At 39.9% G+C, this 23,054-nt stretch overlaps 1 protein-coding gene across 2 annotated transcripts; it reads right to left on the bottom strand.

The window, feature by feature from the left end:
• Nucleotides 1–9,675: 9,675 nt before the first annotated feature.
• On the bottom strand, nucleotides 9,676–20,249 carry nek3 (NIMA related kinase 3). 2 transcript variants are annotated; one of them, XM_021322923.2, is made up of 13 exons: nucleotides 19,912–20,249; nucleotides 19,579–19,672; nucleotides 18,032–18,129; nucleotides 17,837–17,920; nucleotides 17,605–17,672; nucleotides 17,407–17,493; nucleotides 15,142–15,217; nucleotides 14,711–14,911; nucleotides 14,410–14,515; nucleotides 12,986–13,147; nucleotides 12,774–12,896; nucleotides 11,860–11,977; nucleotides 9,676–9,922 (listed from the first exon to the last, which is right to left on the bottom strand). In XM_021322923.2, exons 1-13 carry the CDS (start codon nucleotides 20,026–20,028, stop codon nucleotides 9,856–9,858), a joined length of 1,401 nt encoding a protein of 466 aa, XP_021178598.2. In that variant the 5' UTR covers nucleotides 20,029–20,249; the 3' UTR covers nucleotides 9,676–9,855. The 2 variants fall into 2 exon arrangements, with proteins under 2 accessions (XP_021178598.2, XP_021178599.2); XM_021322924.2 differs by having other exon boundaries at nucleotides 15,163–15,217.
• Between the last annotated feature and the right edge of the window lie 2,805 nt (nucleotides 20,250–23,054).

Genomic DNA, 23,054 nt, shown 5'->3' with positions numbered 1-23,054 from the left:
GAAAATTCATAAGTGTGTCTGTGTAATGTTACAGCTTCTGCTGTTGTTTCTGTTGCCTCTGCTGCTGTGTGCATGCATCACTCCCTGCTCCCTGTGCTGCTCTAGCAATTTCCCTGAGTGTTTACACCTGTGGAGGCTCTAATTACTGGGAACTGCTGCACCTGGGAGGAGTCATATATATATATATATATATATATATATATATATATATATATATATATATATATATATATATATATATATATATATATATAAAACACAAAAAAATAAAGGGAACACTAAAATAACACATCCTAGATCTGAATGTATTAAAGTATTAAAGGCTTATTAAATACTTTGTTCTTTACATAGTTGAATGTGTTGACAACAACATCACACAAAAATGATCAATGGAAATCAAATTTATTAACCCATGGATATCTGTATTTGGAGCCACACTCAAAATAAAAAAATGGAAAAACACACTATAGGCAGATCTAACTTTTATGTAATGTCCTTAAAACGAGTCAAAATGAGGCTCAGAAGCATGTGTGGCCTCCACGTGCCTGTATGACCTCCCTACAACGGCTGGGCATGCTGCTGATAAGGTGGTGGATGGTCTCCTGAGGAATCTCCTCCCAGACCTGGACCAACGCATCCACCAACGTACCGTCCAAATTTTGTACCAATTATTGGGTCCAAAACTTGATTCTTTACAAAACTGTAAAGGATAATATTTTAATATACAGCCTGTTTTCCTGTTGCATTTTTACTTAAAGGTATAACAATATTTTACAAATCCATTGAATAATTGACTTACTATGTGTGTTTAGCACTTTCCTTAAGTTTTTTTATTTCTGTATTTGTGTTCTAATACATAATGGTTCCGTAGAAGAACTATTCTGCGGTGCCTAAGTTGATGATTTCACGTTGTGGCACCTCTTTTTTTTATTCAGTGCTAACATGCAACTGTGGTTTGAAAACACGTGTGAACCGGAATTGTTTTCAGCTGTCACTCCTTACTCACCTGATTATTTACACCTGCTCTCCATGCCTTCTCTCCTCACTCCCCTTGTATTGAAGCTGCCTGGTTATCTCTTGTCATTTGCTTGTTCCTCCGTTACACTGTCCCATGTCAGTTCCCCTGCCTCATCTGTGTCTCCGTTCTGTTCTCGATTTACCACTGTACATTCACTTTATTTTTGTTTTATTAAACCTTCATAGTTAGAATGCAGCTTGCAAGATCCTTTGTGCTTTTTGTTCCCGTAAAAACTTACAAGGTACACAGAACCTCTTAGGTTCAGAAATGATTTTTATCTCTTGCAATCAGTACTTGAAACAGGAAATGAGACAATATCACACCAGTATAGATATGTTTTAACATTATCATATCAAGTTGTTATGTTTGGTACTGAAACTAATAAGTGGTGAAGATTTGCATACACTTTTTCAACAATTCTACTTGAAGAACAGGCTGATAATACATCACAACTTCAGTGTTTTTTTTTTTTTTTAACTAGACGTGAGGGAACACATTTTATTTTACGTTTTTTTTTTCTAATCCACACACCCTCAAATCTAAACCAACAGGCTGTAATGTACTGTACACACCTAGTTATATGTGAATAAATACTCTCCAGCAAGTAGCAGAGAAACCACAAGCCTTTTTAGCGATCAACAACCTTCTTGCATATTTCTGGATGGATATTTTACAACTCTTCTAACAGGTAAAATCAAAATAAATTGGTGTCATGATTTAGGCTTTTGTTTGTTTGTTTTGGACCTTTCTGGACTAACTAGTTTTCACTCCCCTTAGCCAACAGCCATCTGTCCCCATCCAATTAGCTCAGTCCACTCATCAGTCAATCAGCTCCACCTTCTGCCACTTATTACTGTCAACTCTGCTCACCTGTTCACATTCCTACTTGTATCTGCCTCTCTCAATCCAGTTCAGCTTGACTGCCTCACCTGTGAATAACTTATCTTTTTCAATAAACTTTTAATAACATTAACTCTGTATGGCTAATATCGGGATACTCTGAACACTACTCACAACAATTTGTTGGTTTCCTGGTATTGACCTGGCTTTTGAACCCAATTCCAAAAGTTGGCCATGAGGTCTGGGTTTTGGGATGGCTTTGATCTTTTGGGAACACGTTTGGGCGTCTTTTTGAGATCATATCCTTATTGGAACATCTAACTGTCTGCAACTTTCAGCCATCTGTGTCATGTTCCTGGCCTGACTGTGGCTGTGTGAGCACTCTTTTAGATGGGGGATCTCCACTAAGAGGCCTTTACAAAACAGCTGGATTTATGTTAATAAATTACACACAGGTGGACTCTATTTATTAATTAGGGGACTTCTAAAGGCAATTGTTTTCACTAGGTTTTATTTCTGGATATAAGACAAAAGAGTGCCTAAACCTAATATTTTTGCTTCACTTTTCAGGGCTTTATCTTCAAGAGGTTTTGAAAACTATTTTTCCCCTTCTACTACTCTGTGCTGGTCTAATACTCCCTAAAGGGGGAACAATATCCTGTGTCCTATTTATGCCGGTTCCAAACCTGGATAAATGCAGATGGTTGTGTCAGGAATGGCACCAGATGTAAAACCTTTGCCAAATTTACTGTTTGAGTCACTAACATAATCTTCATACCGGATTGGTCGAGGTACAGTTGAACAATAAACACCATTTGGGGCTGGTGCCTGATAGCGTACCGGTGGAAATTGGGCTACTGTTGGTCAGCAAAGATGAAGAAGACGAAGATGATGTGTCAGAGAAAGAAAAGTAAATGCAAGAGTCTAGGACTGAGAGTAGAGGCTTTGAATGTTTGGACTATGGCAGGAAAAGCTAGAAAGTTGGTTGACATGATGCAGAGGAGGAAGGTGTATACGCTGTATGTTCAGGAGACCAAGTGGAAAGGTAGCAAGGCTAGAAGCTTAGGGCTCAAGCTGCTCTACCATTATCTGGATGGGAAGAGAAATTGTGTAGGAATTTGTCAGGAATGCTTTGGAGATGAAAAGTGTCAGATAGGGTGATGAGTCTGAAGCTGAAAATTATAGCTGCGATGTTCAATGTAGGTGGTAATTTTGCCCAACAGCTGGGATGAGTTAGAGGAGAAGGAGACATTCTGGAGTGAATTAGATGAACTGATGCAGAATATTCCCAGAGATGAGGAAGTGGTGTTTGTTGCAGATTGCAATGCACATCAAACAATACAATTCAATTCAACAAGCATTGCAATGCAGGGACCAGAGGTGATGAGGAAGTGACGTGCAGGTTTAGTAACCAGAACAGGAATGCAGAAGGCAAGGCACAGAAAGATAGTTTATTTATATAGCACTTTTCAGAAGCACAGATAGTGGCAGACTTTGTAAACAGGATAGAAAATGCCATAGTGAATATTTTTCTCCAGGAGGCAGTAACAGAGGGTAACTTATATGAGTGAAAGTAAGAGCACACAGGTGGATTATGTGTAGACGATGTAACCTGAGGGAACTCGCTGACTGCAAGGCGGTAGTAGGTGAGACTGTTGCCATACGGCACTGGATGGTGGTATATAGAATGAGAGTCACCAGGTGTACAGGGAGATGCAGCATAATGTGAATGTAGAGGTAGCTAAGGGCAGACAATGACTTCTATGATAGGTTGGACAGTAAGGAGGGAGAGAAGGATTTATACAAGTTGCCGAGGCTCAAAGACGGAAAGATGGATCAGGTTCAACAAGTGTGACAGGAAGATGGAAGGAGCACTTTGAAGAGTTGATCAACGTCAAAATCAGGGAGAATAAAAAGTACAAGAACCAACCATTGTGGACCAGGAAGTAGCAAAGATTAGTAAGGATGAAGTAAATAAGGCATTTAAGAGATTGAAGATTGGGAAGGCAGATAGTCCTGATGATTTACGTGTGGAGGTATAGAAGTGTCAAGAAAAGACAGCAGTAGAGTTTTTGACCGGGCTGTTCAAAAAGATCTAAAAGAGAGAGAAGATGCCCGGGGAATGAGGAAGAATAGTTTTGTACCAATTTTCAAAACCAAGGGAGATGTGCAGAGACAGAGGAATTAAAGTCGACGAGTGATGAAAACTAGACTGAGGCCAGAAGTAAGCATGTGTGAGAACCGGTACAGTTTCATGCCAAGAAAAAAAAGTGCTACAGATGCAGTTTTTGTTTTGAGGATGTTTTTTTTTTTTTTTCCCCAGTGTCCTGTCTAGCAATGTGGCAATAGGAATTGATGTCTCAATGCCAGATAGAGCTCGACAGATTTTGCTTTTACAAGAGGAGCGAACAGCTTTCGCCATAGTGCTCCACTTGATTTATGCTTGTAAATAGCTTTATTGTGATTCCTGCAAGGAGAATTTCAAATTGTATGGACATGACAATGGGAGAGTAAAGGAAGAACAAGAAGTGAAAGAGAGAGAGAAAAAAAGAGTAGAGGTGAAAGAAAGAAGAGATAAAAGGGAGAGAATGATAAAACCTTCTCCGTCTGCTCTGTCACCTGGAAAGAGAGATGCAAAAAGAACAGCACAACCAACAGACATAAAGCAACAGATACAATCGAATAACACCTAGATGCCATTGCTAAATCATATATATTATTATGTAAGCTGACATGTGTAATGTGATACCTCAAAAAAGAAAGTGAAAGAACATAAATAAATAAATAAATTATAAGATTACTGTATATAAGTGAACACTTAATACCTGGGACCCAGCACCTGTGGGAGTTTGTGAGAGTACACTAGTTTAGGTGAAAATTATCCAAAAGGAAATAGCTTGATAGTGGTTGTGGAGAACCAAAGGCCCGCCTTCCCCGAGCACAGAGGCAGGAGTCAGTGTTTTGAGGATGTTGATGGAGAAGTACAGGGAGAGTCAGGGGGAGCCGCATTGTATTTTTGTAGATCCAGAGAAAACATATGACAGAGTGCCAAATGAGGAGCTGTGGTATTATATGAGGAAGTCTGGAGCAGCAGAGACGTATTGTAGAGTGGTGCAGGACATGTATAGGAGCTGTAAGACAATGGCGAGGTGTGCTATAGGTATGACAGAAGAGTTCAAGGGGGAAGTGGGAAGTGGATCTGCATCAAGGATCGGCTCTGAGCCCCTTCTTGTTTGCTGTGGTAATGGACAGGTTGAAAGAGTTTGTTAGTCAGGAGTTTTTGTGGACTATTATGATTGCAGATGACATTGTGATCTGTGGTGAGAGCAGGGAACAGGGGGAGGAAAATCCAGGGAGATACAAGTTTGTCCTGGAAAGGAGAGGTGTGAATGAGAGGGAACCAAACTGAGCCGCGAGGTTTCAGGGTACAGAGATAAAGAAGGTGGAGGACTTTAATTACTTAGTGTCAACAGCCCAGAACAATGGTGAGTGTGGAAATGATGTGAAGAAATAGGTCCAAGCAGGCTACAACGGGTGACGAAGAGTGTCAAGTACGTTGTGTGATAAACGTGAGAATGAAAGATCGAATGATTTATGGATGGAGTTAAGGAGAATATGAAGGTAGATGGTGTGAGAGAAGACGATGCAGAACCTAGGGTTAGATGGTGTCAAATGACTCGTTGTGCCGTCCTCTGAAAGTGGGAAGCTGAGAGAAGACTCTGTTCTATCATCTAAAACCCAACTAAAATACACTGCCGTTTTCAATTGCAATATAGCATAAAACAAAAAGGCTTAAGGACTAAGAATGTTTTTGTTTGGAACTTTTCTTTATTACTTTATTTAGGAAGTAAGGACGTATTTTAGTAACATTCAATTAAGCTATGAGAGCAAGTGTTTCTGTTGACCATCCGCAGTGGATCCTTCACTGTGTAAAAGGAAAGATGGCAAAGAGTCGCACCAAACATGTACCCCTAACTAAAGGTGTTGCAGCTCATCTGGGCTGTACAAACGTGTGCTCTAAACAAATCACATTCAAAAGAAACCTAACTACGGTAGAACCCACGGTAGAACACAAAGCCGTAAAACCCATATCTAAATTTAACTGCTGCTGATTTTAAAAAAAAACAAAAAACTTTTAGCCACCAATAAACCGCTCCGCCACACACGGAGACACACACAGACAAAAAAAAAAAAACAAAAAAAAAAAACAGTTGGCCACACCAATCTCTATTGTGTGACACAAAGCAACAAAACACTGATGAGCACACAATGGAGGGTCGCTATGGAGCACTAGGAATAATCATAACAATGACAGCCCTCGTATTTATAGTTACAATGCCAAACCAGACAGCATCGCCTAAGTGCTTTGTTATTAACAGGAAGACCTGCTCCCCATCAAGAACAGACTGAACTTCTCTTTAATGGTTGACTCATGTTCAAGTTACCACCAAGGCTATAAATATTAGCTAAAGCTGCAAATTCAGTAAAGAAACAAATGCAGATCTGCGTGTAACGCCCAAACAAAACTAGAGCAAAAGGGTCGCAGAGGCAACAGAGGGTCCTGATAGAAAAACGGCTTTCCAAGCACCAGTAGCCAGACAGGGATCATTGGGTCATCTTGCATCTGCAGGGCTCTTCCTGAGTGAAACTCGGGACAATTGAAAGCGGGAGCGAAAGCAGAGACAAAAAGGGAATAGAGATTGCTTCTGCTAGCCAACGCCAGCATTTCATCAAGAGTAATGACAGGAGCCGAGGGGCCGACGTGTGTGGACAGGCAGCCAGATAGACAAAATGAGGGGTCCTTTAGTGCATCGTTTGATAAGAGGGGATGTTTCTATCAGGTCACCAGAAGAAGCAGGAAGAGAATAAATGACTCGCTTAAGATTAGGCGCCCAAGTAGTAAAATACAGTTTCAACGTGACTTGATTGTCCGCCCTGAAGTGCAGGATGTAGCACGTACGTTTCAGAACGAGCAAGAAATACGGAGGAGGAAATGCTACATCACTTTGTGTAGTGCCGTTTCACAGATTTGCACATGAAAGAAAAAAAAAAAGTTTGAACAAGTGGAACACCTCTCAGACGCTGCGGTTTTTGCTCGCTTTACTGAGCAAACACAGCTGCAAGCTTAAGCATGCCTCCCCTGCCCCAAACAAAGTATTAGTTACTATGATAATAATCAGACATGCTCAAATTAAAGTTGTGTTTCCTCTTTCGTGTCAAAAACCCCATGAGTTATAAAAGTAGATGCAGTGATCCACAGATGTATTTCATCCCCAGACATTGCTTTCTTTGGCTGATTTTATGAGCACTGAGACAACATACATACAAAAGAGACAACTCAACATCCTTCCTGCAGGAGGAAGCTTCTTTTTTTTCTTTCCATCAGATCATTTTTCTCTATATCTAATGACAAACAATTTTGCGGGAAAAAAAAAGTACTTTATTAGTTTCAGACAAATATCTGCATAGTTTCACACAAATTGTAAAAGGCTTTGTTCCGCTGATCTGCACAGACTGCAACCGTACAAGTTTTTAAGCAGTACCTAAATCAAAAAAGTTTAAGATTTACAGTGTCACGTGTGGAAAACAAAGTTTGTCATGTATGCCGTCATGTTTTTTTGTGGTCAGTCGGGCATCAACTGTGCACATTTTGCTGATTTCCTGTTTTCAGCCAAAGGTTATCGTGATTAAATGTCAAAGCTAATTTTAACTTTACGCTCAACTCTTCTCAGCAAAAACCGCACTTTTAATTCTTTCATGCGCGCTCCATTAACAGCACAGGGCGCATGACTCGGAGCACAAAATTATGCTGTTTCTGAAACATTGTGGTTTTGGGGGAACATACAAACACCGGGGGCTCCGCAATTATCAGCACCGCCGCTGGTGTAGTGTTGGCAAAACAACAGGTCTGAATAATTTAGATTTCCGCAGCAACATTCCGATGCATTCAGGTCAGAACTTGGCAGGAAAACAGGGATAGGTCTCGCCTTTTATCTTTAGGCTGCTGGCGATGCTGTAATAGTCTAAGCCATATTTTTTTTGGGCTCTTTTGAAACACTTGTGCGTCATTTAAACACCACAATCCATCTGAGTATTGTTATTGAGCATGTGCGTCTGTTCATTTTGAACATTCCCTGTGTTCCTCCAATATTCTCCAACATAAACTATGAGTGAGATGTTTTCTTGATGGCATTTTCCCGACTTATGGATGAGTAGAAACACAACTTTTAGCTAATTTGATTTTGACTGAAGCAATTTTTTTCTCATTGAGGGATATTCCTACCAATGTTTTTTTTTTTTTCTTTCTGACTGGCTGGGACAAAAATGTGAATACAGCTTCCAGAGTTTCAACTTGAATCTGATAGATTGTGTGTCCAGGGAGCAAAAATTAGGGTAATGGTGATGAGACCTTCCAAACTCAAAGACTTGGAGCTCAAAAACCATCATTGAAAATCCCCAAATTCCGTTGATTCCGGCGAAACATGCAAAAACCTGTTCCGAAATTATGGGAAGGGTTTGACGTCTGTAATGCCAATACATTTTTTCTATAGACCACTGAGAAGGGCATACATATGTTTTCATCAAAATGTAAATAAAACTGCTAGATGACTTGTTTTAACAACCTTTACATTGTTCTGTCTTCTTTTAAAAGGCACTGGTCCCATTTCCTATCAGAAAACCACAAATTAACCGAAGTTCTGAGACCACAATTAAGATACATATTGAAGAAATATGCTGAGTTGTTAAATACATCTCGACCACTGATGGGAGACCCTCCTATCTGCAGGACACAGAGCTTGGTGACACTGTAAGCTAACTTTGCAGCTCCAGTTTGTCTGTATCTTCACTGAACATGAACATTCTTTGGGGGGTTAGAGGGGGAAATGTAAAAAAAAAAAAAAAAAAAAAAAAAAAAAAAAAAAAAAAAAAAGGGAGGGGGCTGGACTGTGAACTCTGGATGTGGATTTTTTTGTAAGTTCAAGATAAGCGCAAAAACTGCAGGACTGAGTTTCCCTATTGAAAAAAAAAAAACAAAACAAAGCAAGAGAAAAAAAACTTCCCAGGCAGCCTTAAAACTCATGGCTAGGAAACTCCTAGGAGGGTTCATTCTCTGGATAAACTTTGGCAGCAAGGATAATCCATCCCTGGAGTGACTGTTGGTGAATCAGCATCATTATGGTTTTGTTTATATCCTGGTGAGCCCAAAATGTCTTGGGCGAGGCTTGGGTTTGGCTTTCTTTGTTGCTTGTGGGATTTTTTTTTTGTTCATTGTTCCTTTTTGCCTCCACACGGTCAAGCTTTTAATTTGGAAAAGTTTAGATTCTTCTTTTCCACACTGGGACACCTCTCTCGTAAACTCCCATGTAACCAGGATAAGCACTCAGGTTTAATTTTGTTTGAGCGATTCTCTACATCTTCCTTTCAAGCCCCGTCCCAGCAGCAGCAGCTTTAGCACCACCTAGTGGTCTGTAATCAGTATTTAATAAAGAATAAAGAATAAAGCCCTGACCAGGCCGCACTGATTGACATAAATTAAACATAAAGCAACAACCAAAAGGGCCAGATGTGTGCAACGTCGGGGTTCACGTCAAGAGCGTGGAAGCCAAACAAAGACGGACGGAGCATGTTTAGTCTGCTTTTGATATCACAGAGGAAATGGGTTTCTCCAGGCTTAATATTTCCTGCTTTCCCAAAGAGCAGAACGCAAGCTTCTGAGACGGCCTTCAGTCTTCTGGGAATATTATCACCTGATGAGCCAGACAGCACGCAGCGGATGATCCACTTGATTCAGAAACGAGCAGAAAACACTCCAAAAAAAAAAGTCAAACAGCTTTACTGAAAAACAATTACAGACAACTTTCTGTTCAAATCTTTCTTCATAGTTACAGCTCCACCCAAATGGTCTGATTCTGGCTCTAAAAAGGAACAAAACAAAAGTTTGGCACATTCAAAAAGTTTTGTGTTTTCATCAGCCGGAGGTCTGAAGGAATGAGGCTTCAGTGTTCCGAAAATATTTTCTCAATTTCTTCCACCCAGTCAGAAGGAGATTCTTCCTCAAAGTCCCTGTGTGGACAGAACACAGAATACAATGAATTTTTACTGTGTTTTCATAGGAAAGCTGTTTTATGTAATGTAAACGACCCAAGGCTAAAACATTTCACGCATTCTGCAGGTTCTCGGAAAGCTCTCCCTCTGCACGTCAAATATTCTGAGTCTGAACTATTGATTTTACTAGAAACCTACTTACTGACAGCCTCAGAAATATGAGGCGTACTCATGAACAATAAATGTGCACATTTCAGCCATTACTTCAAGGTTATTAATACGCAAATGAGAGAAAAGGGTTTTCACCCGGAACAAAGTCCGGTGATGATCTGAAGCAAATTATTGCAATTTATAGAACACGTGCAGTGAGACTTTTTACATCCCTGCACCAAGGGCATGAGTGCCATAATATATTTGGGTCTTTAAGGATCAATTCCAGCTGTTCTTGTTTTAGGGTGGAATGATAATACAGCAAACTACTTGAAATCTAAAATCTAGAATTGTGTGCATAAGCCACAGGACTGTGGGGTGTTTGAAGGGTAGCGAGATAAAAACTACCAATCAAAAGTTTGGACACACCTTTGTCATTCAAAGGCTTTTCCTTATTTTTTGTTACTTTCTATATTTTAGATAGAAAGTACATCAAAAGTATAAAGCAGAAGTCTAAAGAATATAGAAACATTAATATCAATATAGGCCCAAATGTTCATAGGTGCATCCCTAAAAAGAATAGATATATTAAAAGTACATAATACTTTAAGGTGAGGTCTGGATCTCCCACATCTTTATCATTATTATCGGGCTGCAAATATTAAAAAATATATGGCACCAGCCTCCACTTTGGATGACCTGTTAGAAAAACCCTTTAGATTCAAATAAACTCATTTAAAAAATAAAAGACTTCACTGCCTCTATTAAAGATCTATCCTTTGCTAAGATAAGGGCTGATTGGCAGAAGGAAATTATGTCTGTGTTATATGCTTGAAAACGTCTGAGCTATGTTGTAAAGACTTTCTCTTGGCTTATGATTGGCAATAAAGATATTTAAACAAAAATTCAAAATGTCTTTCATGTTCAAAGGGGTTTTCCTAAAGACATATGCAGAAAACATGCTGTAAAAGGAACCAAGGTTTTAAAAAAAAGAGCCCGTTCGGCCATTTATGCAGTTTCCTAGGGTATGGTGTGATGAATAGTGTGGGTTAATACACCCGACAACAGAACACTTTCACTTATTCACTTGCAGCCTTGGTGACGTGACACAATTATATATATAAAAAAAAAAAGGAATAGAGAGTAGACAACACTGAACGGCTTGAAAAATATGACCCAAACAAATATAGAGACATCTATGCAGTAACTGGTGAGACAGCATTTAACTTTTCTGCATTGCAAGAGACTCCAAGTACACAACAAAATGCATTTAAGGGCTAAAAAAAAGGATAAGTCCCCTTTAAAGCTAAACTACCACTAAGAGGTTGGGTTAAAGGGCAGCCTGCATTCCTCTTATAAATGTTTTGATAAAAAACATTATTGTGTTTCTGCCCGCATGTTGCTTTTACAACTGTTTATATTGTGGAACAACAGGAACCAAGAGGTTTTGTCGGAAGCTCTTGGTTCCTAATATGACTGCACAGTAGGCAGCATGCATACATTAGCCCTTTAATGTGGTATAAGCAAGCAAACTAAAAAGCAACGTGCAGTACTTTGGAAAAGTGTTAAAAACCACTAATGATTTTCTCATAAAACCACAAACAGCAGCGAGTTTCATTGGAATTTTATCTGATATGCTACCACAAAGTAACCCATTTACTCTTTTCCTTTAGCAAGTATTGTGTTTGTTGTTAGCAAGCATGCCATGTTTAATGACACTTACGCACTACATATGTAATGTGTAGTGTGTCTGAATCCTGGCTTGGGGAACTTTATAATGTGTTAAAAACAGCAAAGGGTCTTACGTGTCCTCATCATCTGAGCGAGGCTGCAGTCTGTCCTCGTCTATAACGACTTCTGGCTTAAGGCCATCGGTGTCATCACCCTGCTGCGAGGAGAGGGGCCCGACTAGAGGGTTTTCATCTGAAAATGGATATAACGTCATCAAGCGAAACTCTCCATACCATCTAGAACAGGGGTGTCAAACTCATTTTGGTTTAGGGGCCGCATTCAACTTAATCTGATCTCAAGAGGGCCACACGAGTTAACTCATTGCAAGATTAAATAGAACTAATAAATGTGGACTTGTTGATTTTTATATTAAGTTAATTTCACTTTTACACAATATATTATGAATAACCTCAGCGTTTTTAAGAAAAGTATGTACAATTTCAACAATACTTTTACTCAGTTAAACATTTACGTGTGCATTATGCATAAGAACTGATCACAGTGATTATACAATGTTGAAAAACATTTATTTACATTTTTTGGAACTTAAAAACACTGTCCTGCATGACAAAATACATCAAACAGATAAAAATTAAGAAATGATTTGAATTTTTCCACACCTGAAGCTTAATCTGCTAATTAAAACACAGCGCCCCTCGTGGACAATATAGGAACTGCATATTTTCAATTAAACAAAGTACATGTTTTTTTCAATAATTGTTTTATCATTCTCTTCCTTTTATCTTGTCCACTTGTGAAAGTCAAATCTGATGAGCTCTTTGTGGCATCTTATTGCCACATTGCCAGACAGGACACTGGACAAAAAATATAATGATAATGCATTTGGCCACAGGGCCAGACTAAATTGTTCGGCGGGCCGGATCCGGCCCGCGGGCCGTATGTTTGACACCCCTGATCTAGAATGATGTCAGCCTCTTATTGAGGATGTTTAGGGTGGAAAAACAATGCTTTAAACATGTTTGTTTACCTCCCCTGCGAATTAAAAAGGTGCTGAAAGCTTTGTTCAGCTGGGCCTTCTCCAGCAGGCCCAGAAGGTTCTCAGGAGGCTCCCGCACCCATTGTCTTCTCTGCCTGTCGGCCTCTGAATCACCTGGATAAACAAGGAAAGAACGTTGGGATCGCTTCGACAAGATTTGCTTTCATGCAGCTCAGGAAATGAAAACGGCGCTCCTGTCGTACTTTGGTGGGCGTAGCCGACCTGGCGAGCTGCAGCCATGCTGTCTGAGGAAACCAGGCTGGCGTTGGCCAGCATCTGCAGCACGGCACTCGGTGGCTCGGTCGTCCACTGCTTTCTAGGGCCCGGCTCTGTGCTCTCGCAGCAGCTTTTAGGTGAACCCCCACCTGGAGGTGCCACAACCTGAAGCTTTAAGACTAATTCTTGTTGAGAAACCATATAGACTTCATACACACATTTGACACGCAAAAAAAACAAATAGTTCATCGTATTTTATGGGACAGACAAACACACAGCACTAAATTGTTGTCGAGTGAAAAAGGGCAAAGAATAAATGGGTTTCAGAATCTTTTACAATGAAAATCCATAAAGTGTGGCCTTTATAATTAGCTCCCCTTTAATCAAAAACCCCAAATAAAATCTATTGTGACCAATTGCCACCAGAAGTCACCTAAACAGCAAATACAGTCAGCCTGTGTGATCTAATCTCAGTATGAATCCAGCTTTTCCGTGAAGGCCTCAGAAGTTTGTTAGAAGACATTAAAACAGTACAGTATTGAACAGTATCATGGACACCAATGAACACAGGACTCTTTCCTCTCTTTTCAATAATTCTGATTATTACATTTTAACTACAGCATCAAAGTCACCTAAACTATATCCATCTTTATGGGTATGTATCCTTTATTTAACCAGGTTAATAACTCATTGAGATTAAAACCTCTTTTTCAAGCGGGACCTGGCCAAAACGGCAGAATTACACGTAAAACACATCGCCAAGGGGCGGCACATAATTAACATTAGGGCAGCTGCTTAAGCCAAACGAGCTGGTGTCTCTGTCCTTTAGAAATGGTGCCACGGACTGCTGGAGACCAGCGACCTGGCCAGACGTGTCATTGATATGCAGAGTGCACAGTGCACAGCCCTGCAGATTTAAATACCTGTTCATTTGTCACAAGTCATTACAACATCCGCCAACCAGGTTGCATTAAAGATTACACAACGCCTTGCAGAGGTTGCTCCGGTTAATCTAGTAACGGTGGAATGCTGAAACCCTGAGAACACCCTTTCACGGGTAAACGTAATGGTGGCGGCATCATGCAGAGGGGAGGCTCTCCTTCAGGAGGTGCAAGGAGGCTGGTTGGTAGTAAAAAAAATAATGGATAAAGAAATAAATACAGAAAAAGAAACCAGTCTAAGGCTTGTTTCCCTAAAGACATGTGGCTCTACTTGCGCTGACGAAAACAAAGTATTGACTTTGGGGTCTGAATATAAAGGCACGTCACCACAATTCACTCTTCACAATAATGTACTGACTAGTGTTGGTCTATCACATCAAATCCCAACAAAATGCGTCCACCTTTTTGATCGCAACATATAAAAAAAAGGACTACTTTTGCAAAGGCACTTTCAAATACAGTGTATGTACCCTCAGCTGTTGATGTTGTTATTAAACTCTTTTCTCCCAGGGAGTTAGCCACTTTCAGCCCTTCCTTCCTGTTCCGTCGACCCGTCCTGCTCTTCTCCTCCTCTGTCTGCAAAACCGACAAAGAATCCAAACCACCGTTTTAGTTGAAACACACAGGAACATCTGCAGCACCGTCTGAACCTGCACAAAAGCTGGCCTGAGATCGGATTACGCGGACGAGAGGAGTTGTGCGAGAGCTCCGACTGATATCAACATCTCTTTCTGAGGCTAGTTCGTACGATCGGCCCCGCGGCGCCTCTACCTGGGAGGGCAGGTGTGAGCGCAGGAGTCGGGACACCCGGTGAGAGGTCAGGATGGTGTGCACCGACGGCCTGTCTCTTGGGTTGGTCTTGAACATGTGCTTGACCAGGTAGTGCAGCTCGTAGGGCAGGTGGCCGGGGAGGGGAGGGTACGCACCGCGGCACACCTTAAGGATCAGCCTCTTCCAGCTGGACGCCTGGAACTGGACGCAGGAAATGAGAGTGAGCGTCCGAGAGACAACGAGCCGAAACCAGAACATTCCAGCCACAAAACAAGATTAAAATAAATAAATAAAAATACACAGCGGATGACTTAGCCCAGCTGACAATGCGGGTCCCCTGCGATTCAATAACAAAGCTTCGCAGGGTCTCACTGGCTTCGGGGAACGACCGACTGAGAAATATTTGGACAGAGGCCCGCGGTTGAACCCACGGGGAGGGAGGAGGCGAGTACCGGGTGTCGCAGGGTGCAGAGCTCGTAGAGGACGCAGCCCAGCGACCACACATCACTGCAGAACACACAAAGACAGCAGTGGTTATTTGTTGGACCCAGACGTTCGTCATGCACAGTCACAGAGGCGCAAAGTACGTTACATAATCCACACCGAGCTGGGAACCGAGACTAAGACTTAAAAAAACTCCACCTTCTTTTTCTTTGTTTTTGTTCTTTTTTTTTTTTTTTACATGTCCTGTCCTGACGGCTTAAGGGAACCGTAAGGTGGGTCCGGTTGCCTTGCAGCGTCAGGGATAAAATGACATTCTTCCTGTTCCACTACTGGCTGTAGTCAATTATTGGCACTACAGGCCATGTTAGGTTCAGAAAAATAAATAAATAAAGAAAGAACATGATGGTCATAAGAGGACACGCATGAACCTGCTGGTCGATGGTATAATTAGCAGTAGATGAATTTAGTCCTTAAAGTTGATGTGTTAGAAGCAGGAAATGGGCCGAATTAAGGCTCGGGCTCGGGTGTTCCTGGTCTGCGTCCAGAGAAACGATGGAGCCACCATCCTGCAGCCAGCAGGTCACCGGGCAGCCGACACTCCTGCTAAGCTAACTGAGCACAACGTAGCAGGAATGGGTTGTTCTCCCTTCATCGCAACCCCCAACTAGCAGCGGCGTTGTGTACCCCGCCCCACACATCCCAACTACCAGCAATCCAAGGAAAACAACCTCCACCTGTTACCTCATACCCCCCACAGAGGTTTCCACGCCACCCCCAATCATCAGTAATACCGAGTCAGGCCGCAGCGCAACACCCAGGGCCAAAATCCAGATTATTGATGCATTTTAACATGCAGAACTGTAGGTCACTGAAGAGGAGAATTCTGCTATCAAACAAGGTATTCAAGTAGAACTGTGCAGTTTAAAATTCTGCAATGTAACAATCTTTATCTCTCCAAAATTAGATGCTTTGTAAACGGATATGAATATAACCTTACTTTCTTTTAGTTTTATTTAGCCATAAAGGAGCTGTGAGCCAAGGCCAAAAACGGCACCGGGAACAACCAAAAAATCCATTAAAAACACATCGAGTGACTGGAGAGAGTAAAAAGCAAATCCCTGCTCTCTGAAGAACATAGAATTAAATGCTTCCAATTGTAAAATTGCAAGGAAATAAGTTAGGGATTTAATTATGCTGTGCAGGACATGATTGAGATGGCTGCAGAATGTGTGCAGCTACAGTCTGTGTATGTAGGGCAATGTTTAATGTGCAGGCAGAAGCATATTACAAACTGGCAGGCTCTGTAAAGGCAAGCACACCGTGGGCTTAGGGAAACTTCTGAAAACCGCTGACAGGCAACAGTTGCTCACTGCACCACAAATCCTTTTAAGTACCATGCAAAAAAATAAAGAAAAAACTCTTATCGCTGCAAGGGGATAAAGTTCTTGAGGAAAACTGCACTCTGTGATTCTTTAAATATATAATATATTTTATATTTATATAATATATATATAAATTATATATTATACATAATATTATCTCTATAAATAAATATTATATATATATAACATAAATATTAAATATTAATCTACATCTATATATATATATATAAATACATCTTATCTCTATATCTCACATAATTTTATATATACATATATAATATATATCTATATCATATACAAACCCCATTCATTTTTTTTAAACTAACCTATCTCTCTTCTATCATACTATCTATAGCTATAATCTACTCTCTACCTAGTTTCTTATAATATATTCTCATTCATTTCTCATCTCTTTTACTCTCTAGAGTAAGAGAGACGGGGAGCGAGAGGAGAGAGAGGGGAGAGGAAGAGAGAGAGGGCGAGAGAGAGAGAGAGAGGAGAGAGATTATATTTTCTATATATATATATATATATATTTATATATATATTTTATAGATATATATATTTTATATATATATATATAGATATAATATATAATATATATATATATATATACACAAAATATGTCCATATTTTTAAACATCCTCCTGGCTATAGAGTAAAGGTAATATCCAAACTGGTTATTACAGGAATAGAACAAATCGTTGCAATCTAGCTTTATATTTCTAATTTGCAAAATCTGTTTTTGACAAACAGAAAACTTAATAAAAGTCCTTTTTTGCAGCAAAAAGAAAGAAAAAAGCATTGATGTTTAATTACTTTTAATCAGGAAATAGAAAACTCATTAGATTCCTATTTGCTGCAACATACCTCTTGTTGTTGTACGGTTTGTTGTCCCAGATTTCCGGTGCCACGTAATACGGGGTCCCGACATACGTACAAGCATAAGCATTTGAGCTGCAACAAATTTACAGTCATTTTTGATGTTGTTGTTTTCAAATAGAACAGCAAAGGCGACAATAAGAAATGCGCCCAGAGAGGTCCTCTAAATGTGTTTTCCTGCAGCACCTGTTCAGAACACAAGCAGAGCCGAAGTCCCCGAGCTTGACTGAGCCGTCGTCAGTCAGGAAAATGTTCTGTGACGTTAAATGAGACAGAAGTGGGGATTCAACACGAAGCAAAAACAGAAGAGCATTGAGCGACATTATGCTCAACAACGCGGTCGTGCGCTCATCTCTGTTACCATTAAACAACTGAGTTCAGTTCCTATATATTAATCCACGCTGTGAGGCTTCTATACCTTGGACTTTAAATCTCTGTGCAAAACCCTCTTGTCGTGAATATGCTGTGCACCTGCACACATCTGGGCGAACCACTTCAAGATCTGGGAAAAGGAGAACATTACAAAAAAAATAAATGAATAAGGGACAAAAATAAGCACAGTACCAAATAAATAAATAAATAAATAAAAAACAGCTGCAGGCATTCGACCTACATTATCAACAGTGAAATGAGAGGATTTCTGCAGCTGGATCCTCTGAAGCAGATCTCCTCCACTGCAGTACTCCATAACAATGCACAAGAGGCCGTCCGCTGGACACACACACACACACACACAACCACGTTACCTTTCAGGTAATTAGAACAGAAGCTCCAAAGACGTGTGCACAGCTCTGGACAAAAGGATTGAACTTTTTCCACATTTTGTCCCGTTGCAACCACGAACTGCAATGTATTTTATCTGTATTTTACAGTCTAGAAGAGGGATCAGCAACCTTTATAACCCTATGAGTCATTTTTGCCCTTTGTTTAACACAGCTAAATTGTTTAGAGCTACAGAAAATTCATCCATCCATCAGCTACACCTACTTGGAAAAAAAAACACACATGCACGGGGAGAACATGCAAAATCCATGAGAAAGTTCCCCATGACTGGATTCAGATATATGACCTTCTTGTTGCTAGACAACAGTGCTGCCAAAAAATACATCAAAATTAGTTTATTTTGGTGTTTAGTTTTTAACATAGAGAGAAACTTTTACATTAAGAGAATTAACATATTTTCTTCAAAGGAACATTATTTTCATAGACAATTACGTAAGGAGAAAGCTTGTATATTGAAAACAAAGGGACAAATATTACTTAATAAAAATAAACATTCTTTACAATATTAGTGTTGTTCTGTGCAGAAATGCAATATATATATTGGCTGGAAACGCCTAGTATAAAGTGCTAAAGTTAGTATTTTTAATCACCTTTGTATTTTAATACATTGCTCAGTTTTTCAGCACTTTTGGATAAAGTTATTTAGACGGTGGGGGGTCTAAACAGCAATATGTTGCTGAGCTGCATTTTGCAGATCCTTGGTCTACTCTAAACCAAGACAAAGCACAGCATTATGAAGTGGAAAGAAAAGAATGGAAGGCTTTCAAATTTTTTAGAAATAACAACCTGAAAAGCATGGCATGCATTTAAATTTGGACCTTTATGGAAGAGTGACAAGGCAGTTATTGTTGAAAGAAACCCATAAGAAAGAAGAGAGCAAATTTTAGGTTTCTGGCCAACACCGTGGGTCTGAAAATGAACACAGCAAACAGTGTCGCACATAATGGTGGTACCACCATGCCGTAGGGGAGGCTGGTGAGAGTTTATGAGAGAATAGTTGGAGCTAAATACAGAGAAATCCAGGAAGGAAATTTGTGAGAAGCTGCAGACTTGAGACTGAGGCAGCTGATCACTTTCCAACAGGACAACTACCCTGAACATACAGTAAGAGCTACAATATAACACTGTAAATCTAATCATATGTGTGTCATATTTGCTCAGATAAAGGCCAGATGTAAAAGTCCATATAAGAACCTCTGGCAAGCCCTGAACATTTATGTTGTCAGATGTTCTGTGTCTTGTTATTATTATATTTTTTTTATTTTATTTAGAAAATGTAAAAAACACGACTTTGTGTGTCTATCCCATCCAATTAATACGAAAAATACTTTCGGAAGTTCTTGTGTATGGTTTTCATTTTGAATTGTTTTGAATTACCTTCGAATGTCTCTCTGAAAGCCACAATGTTGGGATGTTTCATTCTGGACAGCAGGACTGCTTCCTTTCTTGAACTCTGCACTTTGGACTGATTCTGTGAAATGAAACAAGAAGCCGTGAGCTATTCGCCGATTTTAAATATAGGAGCAATCTGACCAGCCCTTTACAGAAGTAATAATATAATGATTGCCTTTGAACGTTATTAAACAGTGAGAGAGTTTATATTGTTCTAAGTTATCAAAATGTTCCCACCGAGTCGTTATAAAGGACGACTCAATTATATTTTAATCGATTTATGTTACATTTAAATGACACGGTTATCTTCGTACCCACCTTTGGCAACTGTATCTCCTTAAGTACATATTTATCCTGAGTGTTTTTGCATTGCACCAACACAGCCCGACCGAAAGACCCTTCCCCGATCACTCTAAGGTGGGAGTATTTTTCCATGATGCTTCACCACACCATACAAAAAATAAAATAGAAATAGTCCCGACACGGCACACCAAATAAACCAAGTAAGTTACTGTCAAAAAATAAATAAAAACATTGATTAAAACTTTTTTTTTTTTTAACCGTATAGTTCACACAAGGTTAAAATCGGTTAATAGTTCACTGTAATGCCACCAGACAAATCGAGCCATGGGCTCGTGCGGTTTGTTTGGTTGCTACTTCCTTGTTATTGTCTGACGTAGCGAGGGACGAAGCTGTAGTGCGCAGCGCGGCCACTAGATGGCGGCAGATTACAGTTTTTAATTTCTTGTTAACGTCCGGAAGGATGAGCTGCTTGAACGGATTTACCGCGTCATATTTTAATGAAATGGCATTATAATGCGTCATAACTACTTAAACAGTTTTTTTTTATTGTAGTGATCTTTTTTTTCTTATTAAATCTATGAACCTTCTTAATACTGGGGGAGTGGTGGCGGCCTAGAGGTTAGAGCAGGGCCCCTTGGGTCCTGGAGAGGGCAGCAAGTGCCCTGGTTTGAATCTCATCTGTCACTCTGGCTCCCTGAGCAAGACCCTCAGGCCCCAGGATGCTCCCAGGGCGCTGCACAGTGGCAGCCCACTGCTCCCTGAAAGGGACGGATTAAATGCTGAGGACAATTTTCATTGGGATTTAGTTGCAATGAGAACTAAAGATTATTCTTAATCTTGTCCACTGTGGATAACTTTTACTAAAGAATACGTTAATATTTCAAGTTCAGCATTTGAACTGTTTACTTTACACTGCCCAACTATTTAATTTTTTTTATTATTGAAAGCTAATAGCCATACTGATGTAAAATTGATCAATTTAACTCGGAACATAGACTCGTTAGCAACTTCATCATGTACTGGGTCATACCGTGTTAAATCTCTTTCGCTCTTTAAACTTCCTCACTTCTTCATTCTATAGATTCAGCAAGTTGTCAGAAATATTCATCAGCCTTCCAATATGAGAGTTTTCGAGCCCTAACAATGCTTCCTGGGAAGCTCATGCTTCACCTCATTCTTTGACCCAATCCTACCGGCTGGCTTCTCCAAGAATACACCTGCAGCACTGCTTATGCCATCACCCTCATTTGAGTCAATGCCAGGGGCAAGACATGTAAAAAAAAAAAATCGTAGCTGTTCTGGTGAACTATAGCACTGGGAGTTCTGTTTCACAGCTTTGCTGTGGTAGTGTCCAACTTTGTCGAGGGTCACTGCAGGCGGACTCTGGTTCAAGCAGGTAAGGTTGAACTCTTTACGACTCACATGCAGTCTTTCAGAATCTACTTTCAAATTATGCATGACGTCACTCATACACCATAAGGTTTACCAATGCCTGATTTGTTCTTGCGCCTTATTTTGATATAATTGACACGAAGCAGGATAAGCATTTTTGTTTCTTTGGTGCATTCTTTTAAAAGTTAGTAAGCCTGCAGTTAAAGCCTATTGTACTCCTTTGTATTCTGCCCACTTGTGGAGACATGTTAAGCAAAGCAGTATGCAGAAACTTAAAGCGGCGTATAATGACGCATTGAGGACGCTGCTAAGGATGCTGAGATAAACCAGTGCAAGTCAGGTATTTGTTGGTGCGGGGGTTTGAACTTTTTACATAGTGTTACGTAACCGTATGTACAGCTGCATGTGTAGATTAGCTAACTCTGCAAATTACACGATGTTAGCACTGACGAATCCTGCACGACGTTCAGTCAGGCATAAGCCCAGGATGTGGATCCATTGGCGTTTTAGTTTGTTATACATTTGTGATTATTTTAATTAATTTTATCCCCATTTTCACTTTTTTTTATTTTATTGTTTCTTTCTTTTCATATTAATTTATCTGTGTGTATGGCTGTTAACATGGACCTATTTGTGTCTTTAAAAAAGTGGTGATGATGATGATGATGATGATGATGAAACTACATACTTTATCACCCAGTTCGCTGGGTGTTTGCTTTTATTGACATCTTTAATTTTTGAGAAAAATACACCACTGGATAACATAAAAAAAAGTAAAAATTACAGACCGAAATTACAGTTCTGTTTCACTCAGAACCTTGTGCACTATGAGGAATTTCTTTCTTAAATGGCAGTTTTTGAACTGGACCCAGTGAGGGCTGGTGATCTATTTAGCTGCTGACCTCGAACTGAGGATGGAGATGCTTTTCTCCCCGGCAGAACTACTAATCACACTTTTAAAAGGTGGGCAGAGTGTGTCAGGTTGCAGGGTCAAGCCATCGTGACACGGATAAGAAGAGAGCCGTGAAGGAAATGTAATGAGGGCAGCTGAAATGATCCCTTTTCCCCTGCTTTTGCAGCCATGAATGCATGAAGAGCAAATAACCTAGGATGGCATCAGTGTAAAAGAGATTTATTTGGTCGCCGATGGAGAAGCCTGATATTCGTTCACAAAGATTGGAACTTTTGGATATGAGCCAAAATGACTGGCAGCTAAATTAGGAAACAGATGGAAATAAAAAAGTGGTCTTCTAACAGCAGAGGGCCTCGGGAAATTTCCTAATTAGGTCTGAAAGGCTCAGTTTGGAGGGGGACCTTTATCTAAGAGAGCGCAGCTCAAGTATTTAGATGATCTGATTTTCTAAAATACAGGGGGTTATTTTGCAAACACAAGTAAACCTTTTGATCTGGAAATATGTTATAAAGTAAACATGCAGCAACAATTTCTCCTGTGATCCATGTTTATTTGTTTAGTGAAGAATCACAGATCCTTTCATGCACGTTCATCGTTCTTAAAGTTTTTTTTTTAAGCATTTTGTCAGGTAACAACCACAAGCCTCTTTGTATTTTATCAGGATTTTACGGTGCAGATGAACAAAAGGTTATACATAATTTTGAAGTGGAATGGAAAAGATATGTGCTAGTTTGCATATCTAGAGAATTTTGGTCCATTCTTTTTTTTTTGTGAAATAGTCTGAACTCAGTCAGATTGGAAAGAGAGTGTTTGTGAACATGACAGTTCAAACCTTGCCTCTAATTCGGAGTTG

The sequence above is a fragment of the Fundulus heteroclitus genome, chromosome 18 (assembly GCF_011125445.2).
Source record: "Fundulus heteroclitus isolate FHET01 chromosome 18, MU-UCD_Fhet_4.1, whole genome shotgun sequence".
NCBI lineage: Eukaryota > Metazoa > Chordata > Actinopteri > Cyprinodontiformes > Fundulidae > Fundulus > Fundulus heteroclitus.
Note: the sequence above shows the minus strand (reverse complement) of the source record. Positions and strands in the feature narration are given on the sequence as shown.

Coding starts and splice junctions, on each gene's coding strand:
- nek3 (XM_021322923.2), bottom strand. CDS start 20,028: ATGGAAAAATACTCCCACCTTAGAGTGATCGGGGAAGGGTCTTTCGGT. Junction 17,673..17,836: donor ACAGAGATTTAAAGTCCAAG/GTATAGAAGCCT, acceptor TTAACGTCACAG/AACATTTTCCTGACTGACGA. Junction 14,912..15,141: donor TACTCGCCTCCTCCCTCCCC/GTGGGTTCAACC, acceptor TCCTGCGTCCAG/TTCCAGGCGTCCAGCTGGAA.